This window comes from Rhamphochromis longiceps, linkage group LG17 (assembly GCF_057381845.1).
Source record: "Rhamphochromis longiceps isolate RC_006_pf linkage group LG17, R_longiceps_female_GT1.1, whole genome shotgun sequence".
NCBI classification, from domain to species: Eukaryota; Metazoa; Chordata; class Actinopteri; order Cichliformes; family Cichlidae; genus Rhamphochromis; species Rhamphochromis longiceps.
The window spans coordinates 12,509,635-12,530,667 of NC_140573.1; the positions used below are offsets into that span (position 1 = coordinate 12,509,635).

Sequence of the window (21,033 nt, forward strand, 5' to 3'; positions counted from 1 at the left end):
AGAGCTGAAATAGGATCTTGTCTTGCAAATGAAGTGAAAACAGAGTCTCTGTTGGAGAGGCTTTGTGACAAAGGTCAATCGAAACATCTTCAATCAGTGGCTGGGGTTGGGGAAAAAAAGGAAAAGTCAACTTCTTGCATAGAAATAAGTGCAACAAAGCACTCTTACAGCAATTTAGAGGAATCAAAATGAGCTTAACCTCGTTTCCATTCCTTTCACATTCACTAGTGCAATCGATTATGGAGGAACTACTTTATTTAATCAGAGGCGAGACAGCCATTTATGTTGCATAAGGTACATTTTCTGTGACCTACTATGCCCCATTTGTGCCTGAAATGTAGAAGTACCTTTAAGCATATTTTTCTATAAAGAAATCTAACTTAATCATGCACTTGTCCTAAAATGGATGCAGTTGGGAATTTATAAATGAGCCTTTTATTTTTTGTTGCCCAGGTGACAGAGACCCGCACAGGTCCTCTTGGATGCAGTAACTATGACAACCTTGATTCTGTGAGCTCGGTGCTGGTTCAGAGCCCTGAAAATAAAGTCCAGCTGCAAGGTTTGTTGAATTTCTACCACTTTTATTGTGACTGTCATGACATTATATATTTTATCTGAAAAGACAGAAATATGGGGATTTCTAGATTGCATTAAGTGTGTTACACACTCTGGCAGCAGACTGACTCTCCAAGGTCTCAGTTTGATGACAAAACTAAACCCAGCTTTGTTTTACAGGCTTGCAAGTGATCCTTCCAGACTACTTGAGAGAGAGTTTTGTACAGGCGGCTCTCAGCTACATAGCCTGCAATGGAGAGGGTGAGTTTGTCTGCAAGGACAGTGACTGCTGGTGCAGCTGTGACCCCAAGTTCCCAGAGTGCAACTGCCCCTACATGGACATTCAAGCCATGGAGGAGAGCCTGGAAAGAGTCACCGAGACATGGGGCATGCTGTATAAGGAATTTGAAGAATCAGGTGAGGAGGGCCTCTTGATAAAAATGCATTATTGGAGCCTTTCACGTCGCAATCCTCATTTAAATTCAGGAAAATCAGACAGTTTGAATATAAATCATTTATACGAGTGAAAGTAGGGATGATTTCAGCTGTTTTATCTGCACCATTAAATCTGAGTGAGAATTCTCTATGTATGTCCCTCCCTATTCTATGATTTATAGGTAAACTATTATAGTTGACTGAGCACTGGGGATCCTGGCATCCTGTCTGGATATAGCAAATTAACAACGCAACATGACCAGATTAGAAAAAAAAAAAAATCAACAGCTTTCGGCTCAGGTAGTTTACAATATGTCTGGAGCAGATTAAGCAGCTATAAAACCCATTTATTCTCCGTCCAGCTTTTCATATCACCAGTGAAACAGAGTTTGAATGGAACCTCTAAGCATAATGTTTGGTTATTATTGCTGTGCTCGGTCACCAAGCCTTGGTGATTATTACTCAGATGAAATCAAAATTGATGGGGTTTTTTTTCTTCCAGTCTTGAGATTTGCCTGAAATATCCCTAAGTGCAATTACTTTCAAACTTTATGTTCTAGTAGCTGGCTGTGAAGCTAGGGCAGGAGCGTGCCCAGAATATAGACACCCACAGGTGTCATAAATGTGTCCTTTAGCAGGGGAAAGTGCCGATTTTTAGCTCGCTGCTTTATCAGCAGAAGCAGAAGTCATAAAGGCTGGCTGTGGCACAGGTGGAAGAGCGGGTTGTCCAATAATTGCAGGTTTGGCAGATTGATCCCCAGCCTCTTCATTTGCTGAAGTGTCCTTCAAAAAGACTGAATGCCAAGAGGAGCACGTTGCATGGCAGCTGAGTATATGAAGCGTAACTGACAGGCATTGTAACGAGCTTTAGAACATGCCTAAATAACTATATAAGTGCAGAACATTTACCATCTAAATCCAACCAAGAATAAAGACTCCTAATTCTGAAACAACAGGTGATAAAAGGATACATTATATATCTATTCTTCTATAACTGCTGGCCTCAGATGATCTTAATTCACATAGTATATGTGCAATTTTGCTGATAACGAGACATTTCTTAACACCAATAAGGCTGTTTACATCATAATTGTTTAATTACAATGCTTTCAGCATCAAATAAAAACTGTTTTTGTCGCAATGCTTTTTCAGATTTTGCTTTCTCAAATTTGAGCCATGATCCACAGAGAGAGAAATATATCTTTCTGCTCCAAAGTGCACCCAATTTTTTTTTGGGCTTTACTGAAAATGATGAAAGGGTGAGAAGTGACTCTGCATAGCACCAGCTGCCAGATGCCGTCCCTATTCAGGTACTCCAAAGTCTACATTTGTAGTCAAAACAGACAAGGCCGCCAAAATGTGTCGACATTAAAAGGCTCCTTGTTTGTTTGCCTCAAACTGCGGAACCAATAGATAAATATCCTACACGAACTAGCCGCTGCAGGAAGTCAATTATGGCAGGAAGCCATAAAGGTTTTCCTTGTTAGCATCCTACACATTATGGACAGAAAACTCACAGTAAGGTCATGCAGAATTTTTTTCATCCAAGCTGTTAATCTGTGTGAAAGTAAAATCCCACAGCTGATACCATACAGTTTTTAGACTTTTCCCACTTAATGGCAACATATCCTTATATTACAGTTTAGGTAAGGCTAACATACAGCCCTGTTTAATACATAGAACCTATATCCATTTAATATAGTCATGATTCTCTAGTAGAAGTCAGTGAATATACTTAGAAGTACTTCCAAAAGTAGCTGTTAGCAAACACGGTTTGCAGCATCTACAAATGCAAGTTTAAAAAAAACAAACAGACAAAACTAGCATAGAAGATAAATATACACACATTCCAGAAATTCTGCTAGCAAGATCTCACTCACAGAGTCTGAAGAAAATTACTGCAGTCTGATCAATACAAGTATGAAATTACTTTTGGAAATCGTGGATGTAATTGTGGATGTGTATTCATTACACAAAAGAGGACAGAGGAAACTAACTTTAAGCATATGCTTTAAATTTCAGTATCCATGATGGCATAGGGATGCATTATAAATGGTAACTGGAACGGTACTAGTTTTTTTCTCTTTTAAACATGTTTTGGCCAACAAATTATATATCTCTAAAATAAACAAAACAAAACAAAAAAACAATAAAATGTCAAAGGTAAAGACATTATGCACCATCTCATTTTTTTCCCCATTTTTCACAGTTGTAATAGATGCACGACAGACCGGACCATGTTTCCATGCTCTTCAGCATACTTTTATTCACCAGTTGCTGTTGTCACACACACACACACACATACACACACACACACACGCACACACACACACACAGACAGAGCAGCAGGTTTTCAGCTCTCAGCTGAACTCTTCCACAACAACAACAACAACAGTACAGGATCTAGTTCAGCCTTTAAGCCGACGAGGCATGAGTGCGGATGCCACTCAGGTGCGTCCGCCTCCCCTGCAGCGGCACCGCAGACCACACCCCGCCACAACAGTCTTGACACAATTTTTTGAAAAGAAGAGTGTAAATGAAAAGTTACTTTCAAATACATAATGATTTGATCTACTACTGACCATCTTAGTACAATAAAATATAAATCAGATATCTAGCAGTGTAGCAATGAACTTAGTAAAATGTGTTTTAATGGGTGGCTGTAGCTCAGGTGGCAGAGCAGGTCAGCCACTAATCAGAAGGTCGGTGGTTCGATCCCAGGTCGGTGGTTCGATCCCATGCCATATATCCTTGGGCAAGATACTAACCCCATGTTTGCCTACTGGTGGTGGTCAGAGGGCCCGTTGGCGCCAGTGTCCGGCAGCCTCGCCTCTGTCAGTGCGCCCCAGGGCAGCTGTGGCTACAATGTAGCTTGCCATCACCAGTGTGTGTGAATGACTGAATGTAGTGTGAAGCACTTTGGGGTCCTTAGGGACTAGAAAAGCACTATACAAATACAGGCCATTTAATGTGACTGGTTTTGTCTTTCGCTTTATCTCTTGATTTGTTTTTGTACGACACTTTGGGCAAACTTAAAAATTAAATGCACTAAAAATTGAATTCAATTCATTTTTTACGGAGCCCCCCAGGGGACATGGGAGAAAAAAAAATTACGGAGGAAAAAAAAAAAAATTAGGGAGAAAAAAAAAAATTAAGACGGACTTTTGCGAGATCTCGCAAAAGTATTGCGAGCGCTCGCAAAAGTATTGCGAGATCTCGCAATAAGTATTGCGAGCGCTCGCAAAAGTATTGCGAGATCTCGCAAAACTCCAACAATGGCGGCAGCTACTTAGTTGTAATATTACTCTTTCTGGGTCACAAAATACACTTTTAAGATATTTTGAGGCATGAATGTAGTTGTGTAAACGTCAGATACCTGCTCGGTTTACAAGACATCACATATTTGCAAAAGAGCTCCGACGTTTTTGGAGATCTGACACCCACTAGCTCGAAGCTAACGGGCGGTCGAGACCTACTACAGCCGGGAGGAACACCGCTTTCCCGGCACATCGTGCCTCGACCTCCCGGTCGGCTTCGAGCTGGCGGCCACTAGCTCGAAGCTAACGGGAAGTCGAGACCTACTACAGCCGGGAGGAACACCGCTTTCCCGGCACATCGTGCCTCGACCTCCCGGTCGGCTTCGAGCTGGCGGCCACTAGCTCGAAGCTAACGGGAAGTCGAGACCTACTACAGCCGGGAGGAACACCGCTTTCCCGGCACATCGTGCCTCGACCTCCCGGTCGGCTTCGAGCTGGCGGCCTCCGAAGAATGCGGCTAAAACTTTTGCGAGATCTCGCAATACTTTTGCGAGCGCTCGCAATACTTATTGCGAGATCTCGCAATACTTTTGCGAGCGCTCGCAATACTTATTGCGAGATCTCGCAATACTTTTGCGAGCGCTCGCAATACTTTTGCGAGATCTCGCAAAAGTCCGTCTTAAATTTTTTTTTTCTCCCTAATTTTTTTTTTTCCTCCCTAATTTTTTTTTTCTCCCATGTCCCCTGGGGGGCTCCGTAATTTTTAGTTATCTAGCCCTAATTCACAACAACAGTCATCTCAAGGCACTTTATATATTGTAAAAAAAACAAAAAAAAAAACAGCATACAATATTAGTGAGAAAACCCCAACAATCAGACAAACCCCTGTGAACAAGCACTTGAGCAGCACAGTGGGAAGGAAAAACTCCCTTTTAACAGGAAGAAACCTCCTGCAGAACCAGGCTCAGGGAGGGGTGGCCATCTGCTGCATTCGGGTGGGGGGTGAGGACACAGAGAACAAGTGAGGGAGACAGGAGAAAATACAAACGATGGTAGAGCGAAGACACAGTTTAATGACATGCATTAATTGTCAAGGAACCAAACCAGATCTGGACTCGTGAGACCATGACAGTAATGGTGTATAATCACATGGGGATGAAAGAGACGGGAGTGTAGCACAAGCAAGCCTGCAGTCTGAGAGCAAGATGCTCTGTTGGGATGATAATAATGCTCAATGTCTTAAAGATATGATGCGGCCTGATGTTTTCTGAAATAAAATTAAATATTAATTTGCATGTATAAGGTTTAATTTTATTATATTTTCCACATTCTCCTTTTATTTCAGTGTATTGCTTGTAATGTGCAATTTATTTATGTTTTGATTTTGGGAGAAAAGTCTCATGAAGTCTCACGAATACGATACTCTTGGAGTTACAGGGTCACCAAAGGTATTGCAGGATTGTTTCAAAGATCTTTTTAATACATTTTGACTAAAATAACTTAAATACATGGATGGTTTTACTTTTCCCAACAGTGGTGCCTCCTAAATAAATAATTGCACTACATAGGGTACAGTTAACACCTTTATTATGGACTGCTGTGAACACTGGCTAGGTCTTTGATTTTCTGATTTGGCCCATTTCTTTTGTCTGTACACTTGACTAAAATCTTCAATATATACTGAAATAACTTGGTCATGTTTCATGTTGAAGTAGCAGCTTTTGTTGTTCTTTTCATTTTGCTGTCTTTGTCCTTAATAGTTGAGCTGCATGGCTTAAAAAAAAGGGAGGGGCCTGTCAACCACTAGTGTGGGTCTGTTATCATAACCAAAATATTGTGATCATGTGCTGTCCAACAGTCAATGATTGGTTGTGGATGAAATGAGGATTGAGAGATTTAAATTTTGTGTGTTAAGATAAGCCAGCTTCATAGCGGGCTGACTGCATAATTCAGTCATGACAGTTTTGCTCATTGACCTGAACAAAACTGGTTATTATTTCAGTTATATTTTCATATCCCAGTCCTATTGCCAAGATAAATTCTTAATATTTCTACTTACTTAGTAAGACTGCAATAGTGGTGATGAGTTATGCCTTTTACCTCTTTCTCCTATGTCTGTTGTTGCAGATGAATTCAAGGCCTTCTATGCAAGGCTGCCCCAAAACTATTTCCTGAACATGTCAACCATACAGCACATGTGGTCCCTGGATAGCCTGTTCCAGTGGCGATATGAGCAGCTGGAGAACAGCATGCGGGTCCTCTCCAGACGTGCTGAGAGAGTCATCTTCAAACTCTTCAGTCTCAGTAAAAGATGTCACAGACAGCCCCAAGTACGCATACCAAGAGAACGGTGAGCACAACCACAGTAACACGCATTCTCATGCTCACCATTATTATGTTCACATTAAATCTCAATAATTCTGCACAGCTTCAAAATGTTCTCATAACACAACTCTATATACTGTGGCCTTTTACATTAAAGCGGTGTCTTTTGGTGCAGTGTTCTTGTTTGAGGTTTTCCTCATAGAGGTTGCACATCACAAGTTTACCCTATAGACTAATCCAGACACATTGATTAAAGTAAATAAGTTGCCATTGTAGTTCTGGCATTTAGCCTGCGTACCCTTGCAATTACTTTTTGAATAGGGGGAGATTATGGAATAGATTTTTCTGTGGAATCACTCTTGCACCTGCATTTGCTAAGAATTTTTGTACATCTTGTTGCAGTCATTGAAATGTTGTTAAAACAGATCAGGCATTTTTAAATAGCTTTAATTTTTTATCCAAGGTTTTTACAGCTGCATTTCAAAAGAAAGGAGTTCACATAGCATACATTACTGTAGCATTAAGCTCCTAACTCTGAATCCCCCTGCAATGTTTTTGAAACCAGAGTTTCTTGACTTGTTTCATGTCTGAATGTTGAAAATCTTCATAAAAAATGAATAAAAATCCCTAATTTGTCTAAATACAAAGACAGAATTATGAGGTATAAAGCCTTTTGTTAATTAAAACTTAATTAATGAATTGATTAATTAGCAAGTTAAGCTAATTAAGTGACAACATTACACTTACACATCAGTGTTAAATTTGGTTTTAGGCAAATTAAGTAACACATTCCAAGACTTATTAACGCATTTATTATACATAAATGCTTGTGTGGCAATATTTCGTTAAAAATATAACTATCACTACATTTGTTCCAGAATGTTTTCTGATGTGTGACTTCTGTGGTTCAGTTTAACCTACTTGAATTATTGAGTGATGTGCAAAAGGCACCTGCATTTTTTGAAACAATTACAGACACACACACATAGGTGGATAGCTATGACAACCTAGCATCCACCATCTATGTAGAGATGGGCAAGTAAATGTATATTCCTGTATCCACTATTTGCTTTCAGAGTTGTTTGAGAGTTGTCTTATTTTTGGAGGGAAGCACTTTTTTTTAATTACGTAATATTTTGATGTTTTAATTGTCCAGATTTAGTCACCTAGCTCAGAAGAATGCTATAATGTGTTGATTTGACTGTCACTAGCTAATATTTGCTGCGGAGATGCTGTTTTTTGTCTCCTTAATATGAGTTACTTTATAGTTGAAGACTTGGAAGGACAAGCACAGTACACACGTAATATATATGTACTTTTGTAGCACAAATACCAAAGTCCCTTTATTCCCTTTAGTTTTTTGAAGCTATGAAGATTTCCCACTCACACAACCACATATTCATTCATTTAATAGCATGTTTTTCCAAGCAGTTTGTAAAAATCTAAAAGTTTGTTAAAAAATTAATCCTTTAATTTAAAAAAATAACGCATTGGCAAACCCTAACATCATGCACCTTAACCATTTGCTGCTGAGAGAGGAAGGTTTTTATTTCTATGGCTTGAGTGTGACAGTCACGGGGGACGAGGCACCAAGCGCAGGACACACAGAGGTAGGATAAGATCCAAAATCTAGTCTTCAGTTCAGACAGCTAGTGAAGGCAGGCAAAAGGTCTCTACAGAGAAAAGTAACAGCAAACACAATTTAATACAAAAGGAAAAAGTACACAGGAAAATATAGATCCACCCAGCGAACACCAGAAGGCTAGAGTACAAGTCATAATGAGGCAGTAACAAGCCACTCAACACTTTTCAAAAAATACAGAGGTGTGTGATTGGCTAATTGGAAACAGGTGTGAGAGATATCACAGGGGAGACCAATTAGGGCAGGGTATATAGTCACAGAGGAGGGAAAACTAACACAGGCTGGAAGTTAAACTGATAATGGTGTAAACAGACCAAAAATTACAAAAGGAAACAGGAAGTTACTCAACAGAAACCCAAAATGAGAATAAAAAGGTAACTTGTCAGTAAAACGTACAGATCTGCCCTTGTAAGTGTTTGAGCTTTTTCTTGGAGGAGACAAATCACACACTAGTCTTTTAAGATTGAAAGAAATCCACATTTGTAATGGGTACCTTTTACCTGCCAGAAGAGGCAATTGGAGAAGGTGACGAATCTAGCAATCACTGTCAGTCACACTACGCTCACCTCGATTCAACCGCCACGGTAATGCTGCAGAAATGGCGACATAAATCAACACATAAATCAACTTTCAGATTAATCTATTAGAGTTTGCTCTGTTTAATGTCCAGCCCATGTCTCTGTTGTTCTTTCTTTTCTGTTTCTCAGTGCACCCTCTTCTTAATCAATGTTATTCTCTTCACCACATTGCCAAAACACACATTAATCACTGATCTATGCAGCTGATATTCCCACAAGTTTGCCAGGAAGTGTCATCGCACTCGTCCAGGCACTGTTTATCTACGTTATTATTGGCACATCAACTGTGAAGCCTTCCCTTTCTTTTCTGTCTTCATAGAAATCTCCATACTTAGTAGAAAGAGACTTGGAAAGGGGTGTGCGTCAGCTGGCTTTGGAGAGAAAGGGAAGCTCTTGAAAACCACCCTTAGTCTCTCTTTAACATCCTGTTCGTAGGACTTTCGATAGAAGGGAGATGTGTGATTGATTTTGCTTCCTGCGGGCTAGTTTTCCACTGCGCTGACAATTATGAGCAAATAAGCCAGTGGAAGCAGCAGTCGGCTCAGCTTTTGTTCAGCAGCTAATGATGAGACAGCACAGTACTCTTTGTGCTGAAACTTTGGCCATTATGCATAATGCTCCACATTGCCATTCAAGTGATGCTTTTAGTACTTATGCTTTAATCAGGTTAGAAAATACCTTTCTTATGCATAGATCTCTCCCATATAAAGGTGCTGATTTTTCCTTTTCTATGTACACTTTTGAATGTTTCTCTGGTGGAGTCCTCTCCTCTTTGACTTCTTCCAGAGTGTAATTAAGATTTGACTTGAAAAGTGTTGAATAGCTTTTTAATGACCCTTTCAAGGCATTTGGTAGATTTGACAACTTTGTCTTTAAAATCATAGTGTTTAATGGACATTCATTTGTACAGATAAAAAAAATGGCCCAAGTGCAATTATTGCACTTCATGACTCTGGTGACTTCTTTATGTTCTTCATATTGATTGTTCTTGATGGCTTGGTCTGTTACTGGCTGACTAATAATATACAGTGCCTCTAGCAGAAGATAAATATGATGAAATGTTCTGAAAATAAGTAGCACAGTGCTCCTCTGAGGAGCCTGTACTGCAAATCCAACAATAGAACATTAGCAGTAGAAATAGTATTTCAAGCGCAGTGTTATTATTGTAAAATACCACAGTGATAATAATGATTTGATTCAGTCTTGGGGTACCTGCAGAACCCAGAGGTTTTTTTTGTTTTTTTTATAAATCCGTTTTATGCTACTATTACAATTCACCATTATTTTGATCTTATGTTTGTTCCCTAAAGACTCAATATATAATTTCCTCCTGCTTTTGTTTTCAGTGCATTTTAAAAAATTTCACTGTACACAACCCAATGTACAGGGATGATCAGTGACATCAGCTAAATCCGCCAAATCCCATGTGTACATCTTGTGCAAATACATACACGGTTTACTGATTTCTTGCTTGCACAAAGTTCTGACCTCAGCTCCATCCAACACCTTTGAGATAAATTGGAACTGAGCCGGTCCTTATCGTCTAAAATCATTATTGAATCTCACTAATGCTCTTATGACTGAAAGGTAGCAAATCCCTGCACCCATGTTCCAAAACCTTCCTTCCTTCCCAGAAGACTAGAAATCTGATTAATGGCAATGGAATCAGAATAATAAGTTCAATTATCACATTTGTATATAATGTGCAAGTCACCATATGTTGCACAGTATTTTACTTGAAGCTTGACTATAATATTTTATGTACTTTATCTATAGAATTAAATGACTCACACAGCTCTGCATTTGCTTGATTGTATTATCAAAGCTCAGTGTTGCTGGCTCCTCGCAGCGCAAAACTCTGTGATTTACAGCAGCGGTTTGGAGAAAGAGTTGTGGGGAGCACAAAGCCTGTACATAATCACAACCGCAGTCTTCTATTGGTGACTGCTTTGCTGTGCTGAAGCTGTCAGAGGTGAAATGCCTTACCCACAGGTAGCGGTTGATGGAAAGGAAGAGTCCTTTCGGTTCATTTCCCATGACCGCATTTTCCATTAGAGGGTTTTGATATTCAAATCAGTGATTTTCCGAGCTCCGGCTTGCTTGCCACTGTCAAGCACACAATAACAGCAGAGTACAGAGGAAAATACCCTAAATGTAATCCAGCAAACATTTTCAGATTAGCATAAAGTTTCCTTCAATGCATCCTCATCAAAGAAGCCTTTTTTCTACAAGTGAAGCCAGCGGTATAGAGTGAGCATTGCATTCATAAAGCAAAGAGGATAAAAGCCATAAAGTCCTACAGAAGGGAATCAAACTCAAGTGCTCATGGGGGAATTATATGTATGTCTGAGATTAAACTCCCCCTACAACTGCTGTGCACTTCCAATATTTATGTCACTAACTCATCAAAGACAGTTTCTCTTGCTCTCTATTCAGGTTCTCACGCTTTACCTTCCAGAACTGCTTGTACCCGCAGTCTCCGCATGCATAACCTACATCATAAAATATTAAAGTGTAGTAAAGCAAACTAATACGAGCGACTCAGGTACTTCTATAAGTATTTTGTTTAAGTGTTAACATGTCTACATATCTACACATTACCAAAGAAAATATAAAAATATCATTATTTTGTGTGCTTTATACTAGAAAACATAGAACAACAAATCTTTTCAGTATAAAGCACAAAAATATCAAACTATTGGGACATGGAGATTTTATAACTAGCCGAGATATTTATTTTGATTCAGTCAACACAGGTAAAGTTTCACAGTTTTGCTGGCTACTGACCAAATGGCATTATGTAAGAATGCTCAGAATGATAATCTCTCTCTGGAACAATGATGGGTTGTAAACTCACGGGCATGTGATTATTGCCTTATTGGTGAATTTTATGCTTTTAAGAGCTTTTATCTACATGCCAAAAAAGTTAAAAGAGTTAATGGTCGTTATACGCCTACTATAAGTGTTAACCTATTGTTAGATCCAGTAGTGTTTGGTCTAACAGTTCGGGATTCTGTACCCTTCAGTACAAAATACCAGTTCTTAGTGTTGTTTGCTCAGGAATGAATTCATTTTCATATTTGTCTTTTTATGTACCATATTTGTGTTACGAAAATTCTTTGTCATCCTCAGGCTGTCAAACAAGCTGGAACTTTCATATTGACCTTAAGAAACCCTTATGAATTGTTCTGTTTTAGTTTACCATCCCATTGGGGAAAATAATGAAAAGGACTGACAAAGAACCGACAGTCCTTTGGTGACACTGGGACGACTGTGTTGTACTCATTTTAGTCAAACAGTAGTTGGTTCCACTTGATCTAGGTTAGAACAAAGTTAAATCAAAATATTCCACAACTTTCAGCCATCTCTTGTGAACCTTTCTTTTGGCTGATGGAGTTTGATCATTTGTCACTATCGCATAACCTAATTAATGAAAAAAAAAGTCTTTGGACGTTTTGCTTTTCTAAGTAGTAAATACAAAGTCAGTGACAACAAAGTGTCAAAACCTCTTGAAATAAAGATTTCGTAAAAAAATAAACTTTTTGCACAAGTCTTTTGACCTGTAAATGACCTAAATGATCACTAAAATGATGTCAGGTCTTTCTTTCTTTTATTTTTTAACAAGCAAGCTGTCTGCAGACCCAGACAAGTGTCCTGGGCTTAATAAAACACTTCCCTATTAAAATGGCTCATCCTTAAAGCTAGTTCAATAACCAGTCCCTCTTTGCCCTTATCTCTTTGTCTTCTTTTTTTCCCCACCAGGCCTCAGTCCTACTGGCTGAGTCATTTCCAGTCACTCCTATATTGCTCAGAGAACAACCAGCTTGGTGCATTCTCAGAGGAGCTCCACAGCTGCAGCTGCCGATATGAACACAGCTCCTGTCAGCTGCCTCCACCCTGCTCTGTTGGAGAAGGCTTGGCCTGTGCGGCCTGTGCATCAGACAACCAAACCCGCTGTGGGAGCTGCAACCCAGGCTTTGCCCTGACACAAGGGACCTGCAGGCCTATGGTGGCAGACTCTACAGAGAACTATCTGGGGTTCGAGACAGACCTTCAGGATTTGGAGCTGGGCTACCTACTGCAGAGAGCTGACCGCAGGCTTGAGGTAGTTTTCTTTTGGCCTTTGTGTAATCATGTCAGGCTCAGTGAGAGCTGAGCTGTCTTTTCCCAGCAGTAGTCTTGGAAAGACACATGTAAAAAATCTCACCCTCTTGGTGACTGAAACCCTTTAGTTTCACCACTTTTTCTTTTATACCATTTATTGTCCTACCACACAGAAAGTTTGTGGTTTCTTTTTATTTTACTTACTTTTGCTAGAAATGGGAATGAAAAAGTGACCTGGAGGAGTCACTCTAGAACAGGGTCTCAAACTTAAATGAGCTGTGGGCCACTGCTGGCACTGTCATCTCATGTGAGGGCCGCTTTAGCGTTCAAGTAGTACAAAAATCAAACAAGAAAACACCCACAAATATTTCTGAAAATGTAATGTTTTGTTTGTTTTTTAAAACAAGATATTGTATAACAAGTCAAAACTGCAAACATGAACACATTTTTTTCTTCTCACTCTTAACTAACTGAAGCCTTTCATTGAACTACCACATAAACAAATTGGTGCTCTCTTTCTGGCCAGACATGTGGCAGCACTCCTGCTATAATTTTGTTCATATTTAACAAAATATAAATGCAGACATAAGTGTACACATTAGTTTTTGGCTGCTAGTGAAAATTGTTTTCTTTACAAATAACTCTTTGACTGAACTAACACAGCCAATCCCTCAACATGTTTGTACTCTCTGCTTCCTACTCTTGCCATCCTATTAATGTTATATTAAACTTAATTTAACATTGCACTCAACAACAAACACATCCTCCATCCCCGAGAAAAAAAAAGTAACTTCAAGGGCCAAATTGCATTATATTCCCTCATGTCAATATAGGAAGTGGCGTGGGCTGCAGATGGCCCCCGGACCACAAGTTTGAGACCCCTGCTCTAGAAACTACAGTATGATGCCCTTCACGGCCTTCCTTTGTGATGTTGATGTTGTCAAAAAGGATTGCAGACTGACTCTATCCAAAGGCCACGGTATAGTTTTAACCCATCCTTTATGCCCTAATCGGGTTCATTCAGCTCTATTAAATGACAGTGGACAGTGGATTAAATGACAGATTTTGGCATGTGGATGCGTAAAAAACAAACAAACAACATTTTCCAAGATGGTTTCCATAGTGCCAAAAAAAGTCCATGAAGGATCTTACATTTTGGTCTTAAGATACAGTGAAAACAGAGGACAATTTTCCATCTGAGCATGTCACAATTTCTAATATCTTAATATCATGTGTAAACCATAAATACATTGTGCCTTCTTCAATTCAAACCAGGCTCTTTTGCCTTGTAATATGCCTTTTATAAAGTTGCCTAAAAAGGCAGCTTATAGTTTTTAGAATACTCCACACCTTATTTGGCTATCACTTTAAAAGTAATGCACATAAAGTCATGTTGTTCTCCAATAAATATAGAATTTCTCCAGTAGACATGGAGGTGAAGTGAAAGCCTCGCCTCCACAGATTACCAGAACGTATGAGTAACATTAGTACCATCAAAAATCTGTTTTAATCGAATTTTTATTTTTAGCACTGCATCTTATTTTACTGAAAGTATGTATTTACTTTGTCTGACAGGTCCATGCAATCTTCATCAGCAATGACATGCGACTCAACAGCTGGTTTGATCCATCATGGAGGAAGAGGATGCTGCTGACGCTTAAGAGCAACAAGTATAAGACCAACATGGTCCACATGCTGCTGGGAATATCCCTTCAGATCTGCCTTACAAAGAATAGCACCCTGGAGCCTGCCCTTACACTCTATATCAATCCTTTTGGCGGGAGCCACTCAGAGAGCTGGTACATCACTGTCAACGAGAATAATTTTCCAGACTGGCAGGCCACCAAACTGGACCTGCCCTTTGACTGCTACAACTGGACTCTGACATTGGGCAACAAGTGGAAGACATTCTTTGAAACCATCCACATCTACCTTCGTAGCAGGATAAAGACTCAGGATGGACTGAATGACAGCATTTATTATGAGCCTTTAGAAATGGCAGATCCTGCTCGGAACCTGGGCTACATGAAGATAAACAGTATCCAGGTCTTTGGCTACAGCATGCATTTTGACCCGGAGGCAATCCGTGACTTGATTCTGCAACTGGACTACCCATACACTCAAGGGTCCCAGGACACAGCTATGCTCCAGCTCTTGGAAATACGAGACCGGGTCAACCGGCTGTCCCCTCCCGGTCAACAGAGATTGGACCTGTTTGCCTGCCTTCTCCGGCACAGACTCAAACTGACTGCCAGCGAGGTGGTTCGCATCCATGCTTCCTTACAGGCCTTCAGCTCACGTCTGCCCAATTCAGTGGATTACGAGACCACCAAGCTGTGCAGTTAACAGCTGCTTGAAAGGAAATACAGTCTGTAAATGGCTAGAAGGAGAACTCATGGACATAGGATTTGTGCCCATTGTGATACAGATGCTTATATTTGTGCTCATTGTCTATGGATTACCAGACTCTACAATTAATCAGGAGTTGATTGGCTGTGGACAGCTGAAGAATGTACTGTACTGGTTGTTCTGGGTTTTTTTTGTGGCAACTACCTTCAGTGCTATAGTATAATGAATGGGAAGGATCAGTAAGGAAATACACAACTCTCCAGAACAAAAACTCTTTACAAAAGATGTCTACAGTAGAAATTCAGATATCGCTTCATAAAGTTGAACCATCCTGTTTCGAAATGACTCTGCTCATTTATACTGTAAGTACCAATGACAAATGATTTATGTTAAAAATGGTACAGTCTGTTTGTTTGTAATTTTTATATGTTCCTTTGCTTTAGTGACAGTGCACTTTCCATGGAAACCAGAATACAGTGGTGTCAGTCAAGATTTTGTAGATAAATTGATATTAAAACATCACGTTATAACACATTCCAGCTGTCAGAAGAATTCTTGGGTCCCTTTCGTATTAAGGAATTGCATCACAGACTTTTTGTAAGCATGGTTCAAATTTTCGGGGGGTGATCAGGATGACAGTCAAGAGTACAGAGTACCATGTATTTAGGGATTTGTACAACCAGTTTGACCAGACAGTTGTTAGTCTGCACCAAGAACCTTAGTCAGTTAAATTAATCATTACTTTTTTCATAATGCACAACACCAGTTAAATGTTGATTTCTATGATATTACAGACAACAGTCGCCATCCATTTAGGCAAATTGTAAGTAAGCAGGTTAAAAAGTACAGCTAATGACAGGTGCACTAACCAGCGCAACTCTGCAGTACTTGGATTACAAAATTAAGTGTTGTTTAGGCTGTTACTTGATATTAAGGAGAATGGAAGAATACATTACAGCAGGTCCTGTCTGAAGTTCAAATCTTACACTGGGCTTCATAAATGACTTTCTATGTCAGCTTTCCAGATAAGGAAACACAGCATGTCTGTGCCATATCTACAAGCAGGTGGGCTGCAGGTGGGCTGTCCTTGTGGTCCACTGTACAAACCATTCAGCAGTCTCAGTAGACTTACCTTTGTTCAGGCTGTTTCTCAGGTGAGTGAGACCTCATTAAACAGAGCGGTTAACCCCAAGAACTCGATTACAGTGCATAACGTCGTCCTACACAAGATGTTAATTTGTAAGGACACAAGGTGGTACTAGCACTGGATATGTCAGTAACACTCAGCAAATTAATTTGACATTGTGTGCAATGTTATGCATGGTGCAATGTGCCACACCTGTGATATGTTTATATTAGAATGTTATTTACTCTTTCAAGGGGCTCTTAAATATACTTGTAAAAATGTTCCATTTGTCTCAGATATTCTTTCCTCTTTAAAAATAATTCATGCAGGGCATGCTGTGGGGATAACGTTATGTGAATTAAGGGTAGCCCCCTTAGCACCCACAGCTGTGTATTTGGTATAGCCTGTAAAAATAATTTTATAATTCTTTCACCTATATTGTGACCTATAACCTGTAAAATTCAATTGAAAAACAGATTAAAACCTTGAGAGTGTATCAACATGGAGCAATTTGGATTAGGGCAGTGTTATTTATAAAAACATCCCAAATATCTCAAATTTGGGTCATCTTGGTACAGTCCTCAGGTCACCTCAACCCTGGATTCAGGTCTGTGCAATTGCCAAGTTATTCCAAAACTTGTTCTGGTGGAGCCTTTGGGTTTTTTGGTTAGTTGATGTGCTGATAGGTGAAACATCTCTTTGTCTTAAGTTTTTCAGCAGATTTTGTCTCAGAACTAACTATGACTTGGAACTGTCAGCAAATGTCAGAAAAATCTAACTAATTAAACTAGAACATCTGAAATATATTTGATTTAAATCTGTAACTTTGACTGATTGGTTACATGTCGTAACTAGTGGATTTGAATGGGACTGGTTAATTTTGACAAACACTGACATATCTGCAGTAAGAGGGATATGCAAACATTATTCAACACCATAAAAGATGATTATAAAACTGAATTATACAAGTTATAGGTAAGATGAAAGAAGTTCTGAAAAGTGTGCAGAAGTGTTATGTCCATTGTAGTAGTTTAAAAAGTAATAATGTAAGAACATATACAGAAAATACAATCTACACACAAACAAAAGAGCTGGCCAGTGGCTCACAGGAAACAACATTTATGCATTAAATTATCTGTTACCTCTGAAAAATTCCCTTTGTGTTTGCTTGTTTGCAAATCATATCTAGTGGATGTTATTGCTACAAAGTACATGCATATTATATAAATACAGTATTACACAACAGCAGCTCTTTACTTTTTTGCCAGCGGCTGTGGGTTGAGACGTTGATTCTGATGATGCACTGATTTTGCTATCTGTGAATTAAATGAGAAACTTAATAATCACCTTTGGCATTTCTAGTACACTTAAGTGCCTGCTTACAACTGAGGACACTTTGGTCAGGGACGTTACTTGAACTAAACAACCCATGATCCACCATTAAAGAATAAAGACTCACTCACTTATAATTAAATAAATACATGCAATATATCCATCCATTTTCTCCCACTTATCCAATTCAGAGTCATGGGAAGGGGCTGGAGCCTATCCCAGCTGCCATAGGTCAAGTGGCAGACTGACAACCGGGACTGGTCGCCAGTCTGTTGCAGGGCTAACACTGAAAGATAGATAGCGATTCACACCTAAGGCCAATTTAGAATCAACACTTAATCTAACCCCACTAACTGCGTGTCTTTGGACTGTGAGAGGAAGCTGCAGTACCAGGAGAGAACCCACAAAGACATGGAAAAAAAATGCAAACGCCACATAGACAGGCAAGATGGCGGATTCGAATCCAGGCCCTTCTTGCTAAAACACAACTGAAAATGTAAAAAGAGAGAAAAAAAACTGCAATTTTTCTTTCAGCTGTCAATTAGTAGAGATGCAGGCCCTCAATAATTCCCCCAGAGTGTGCTGCATGGACTTCAGCACCTGTGATTCCCACGGTTTTGGGTTTAAATGTCTAGGAACACTTGTTAAGCCTTCAATTGTGATTAGAACACCCAAGCTACTTGCCAAGGTGGTTTGTAAATGCTAATGTATTTTTGCCAAAATGAAAGTAGTCAATAATAATAATAATAATAATACATTTTATTTATAGACGCCTTTCAGACCCTCAAGGTCACCTTACAGTAGCATGTAAACATACCATAAAAAACATAAGAAAAATGACAGAGCATGAGCAGAGAGTGACAAGAGCATTGACAAGTATGGCGGTACTGTGTGGTGTGAGTGAGGGATGAAGATGGTTAATATTACGGAGATGAAAGTAGGAAGACCGAGTGATATTATTTATATGTGCTGTGAAGGACAGAGTGCTATCGAGAATGACACCAAGAGTCTTAACCTGAGGGGAGGGTGTGACAACAGAGTTATCAATGGATAACGAAAGACTGGTTGGAATTGTAGTCAGTTTTGATCTGGTGCCTATTAAAATGAATTATGTTTTATTGCCACTAAGTTTAAGAAAGTTATGAGTAAACCAGAGCTTGATTTCACTTAAACAGTCAGAAATGGATGTGGGTGGGAGAGTAGCTGTGGGTTTGGAGGAGAGCTGGGTGTCATCTGCGTAGCAGTGAAACTGGATGTTATGCTTCCTAAAAATATTACATAGGGGTAGGAGATAGATGATAAAAAGTAAAGGACCCAGGACAGAGCCTTGGGGTACACCGGAATTAACTGGAGTAGATACTGATCTGTGAGGGAGTAATTGAACAAACTGTGAGCGGCCAGAGAGATGACCATCACCCGGGAACCTTAGCGTGACGCATAGTAGCAGGGCTGAACGGTGACATGTGACTTGAGCACCAGAACACAAGAAAGAAAGTAGAAAGCCAAGAGTGTGCCACACATTTATGTCTGTTTATTTATTTCAAGGTTTTGAAACCACTTCATTTAACAGAAAACTAAAGCTCAGAGACATGAGAAATGCGCTCCACATCTGATTACATCTGCTGCATTTACTAGCATTATAGTATTATTTCAAACAAATAAGTTAAAAGGTGATACATATAGTTACTTTGTTTTTTAGATTGCTTGCTGTCACTTGTCTAGTAGGGTTTTCCAAGACCATGCTGGATGTGTTCCCTTTTATTTTATTTGTGTAGGTAAATCTGCAGAAGTTAAACAGTACATTTTCTCTGAACAATATTTGGTTGGTTTGGAAGAAAATCCCTTATTTACTTTCTCTTTAAACAACAGCGTGTGTTAAAAAAACACAAAACAAGGGGGAACAGTGTGAAATTGAAATGAAGAGGTTCAAGTTGCAGAAAGGAATTGTGTGTTTAGTCACTCGCAATTTTGTGCACGTAGACCTGCTGAGCTGATTTCCTGAAAAACAGGAGTGGTAGATGCAGAGACGCACAATCAACACTGGAACTCACAGGTGAGTCAAGGGCAGAGGGCCACTGCAGTATTTGACTAAAGCCCGAGGGCCAGATATATAAACAATGCATGTGCCTTTCCATGTGCATAAACTGCTATTTACAAGTGTGATAAAAATGTGCCGGCCGCACATATATTTCAGTACACATATACACTCGTTAACATAAACAGAAGTTAAAACAGAACAAATGATTTATACTGAGACAGTTATTACTGTGATATTATCCCTATTTTCCTGCTTTTCAACCTACAATTTTTTTACCAGGTCGTGTTGTATCAATTCTTATAAGGTGACTAATTATGGGTCTATATTTTATCTGTATTTTCTGCTGAAATGGAAATGATGATCATTTTTTGGCTAAAGGGAAGAGTAGCAATGATGTGCATATGTGTAAAACAATGACTAAGCTTTATAAAGAGTGGATTCGTAGCTTTGTTTAATCATCCAGTGTCAGGTGCCAGGTTTAGGAACATAAATATTTCAGTGTGTTTGGTTTTTCAGAAATATGTCAATCTCTCTCTCGCCTGTAGAAGATAACATCCCATCAGCAATGGATGTGTGAGTTTAACGTTCCAGTCTCTCCTCCTGTCTCTGTGATTGATATGGATGGATGGGTGGATGGATGGGATGTGAGGTACACTATACCTATGCAGCTGGCTACACCAGCTGTGTAGTGGCCTCCCTCCTGCTTTACACATTTAACTGCAAGCTGAAGCCTTTGTCAACACTTTCAGGCCTCTTAAACAAACAGATATGCTTGTGTGTTGGGCTTTGAGCTCTGTCAAATAAGTCTTGAGTGCACAGCGGTGCACTGTTGTCGAACAGATCCAGTGTAGACCCTAACAGAGGATAGCAGATGCTGCTATTGTGATGTTGACATGCTGCTTCCGCTGTGTGGCCGCTTTAGACAAGGTGATGGGACGAAATACCAATTAGCTCAGGCAGCAGACAGCACTTTCTGTTCAACTAAAGTGCATAGCAAAACCATCATTAAAATGGTGCCTGCAAGAAATGCCTGTGTGGGGTTGTGTCAGTGTGTCAGGGCAAAGGGGGAGAAAACAAGAGCTTTACTTTTAACATCAGGGGCCATTTTGTACAGACAGACAGCACTCAAAAATATTTAAGTACAACCTCAATCTTTTCATGACCTTTAGTGAATTAGAGGTACACTCGTCAAAGTGAAATGTACTCATCATCATCTGCTCTTTTCAGTTCAAAAGAGAATTGCAGAATCCCAGTGCTGCCTGATGAGACAAAGCAAACCACTATGCTGGGTA

At 39.6% G+C, this 21,033-nt stretch overlaps 1 protein-coding gene across 1 annotated transcript in view; it reads left to right on the forward strand.

The window, feature by feature from the left end:
- LOC146649373 (BMP/retinoic acid-inducible neural-specific protein 3-like) overlaps positions 1 to 16,000 on the forward strand; it is a 64,349-nt gene extending 48,349 nt beyond the window's left edge. Inside the window, exons 5-9 of the mRNA XM_085386408.1 lie at positions 454 to 559; positions 736 to 972; positions 6,375 to 6,597; positions 12,555 to 12,897; positions 14,472 to 16,000. Of these exons, the coding sequence (XP_085242534.1) occupies positions 454 to 559; positions 736 to 972; positions 6,375 to 6,597; positions 12,555 to 12,897; positions 14,472 to 15,242 (1,680 nt within the window). The 3' untranslated portion in view covers positions 15,243 to 16,000. The remainder of the gene's footprint in view (positions 1 to 453; positions 560 to 735; positions 973 to 6,374; positions 6,598 to 12,554; positions 12,898 to 14,471) is intronic.
- Positions 16,001 to 21,033: the final 5,033 nt, after the last annotated feature.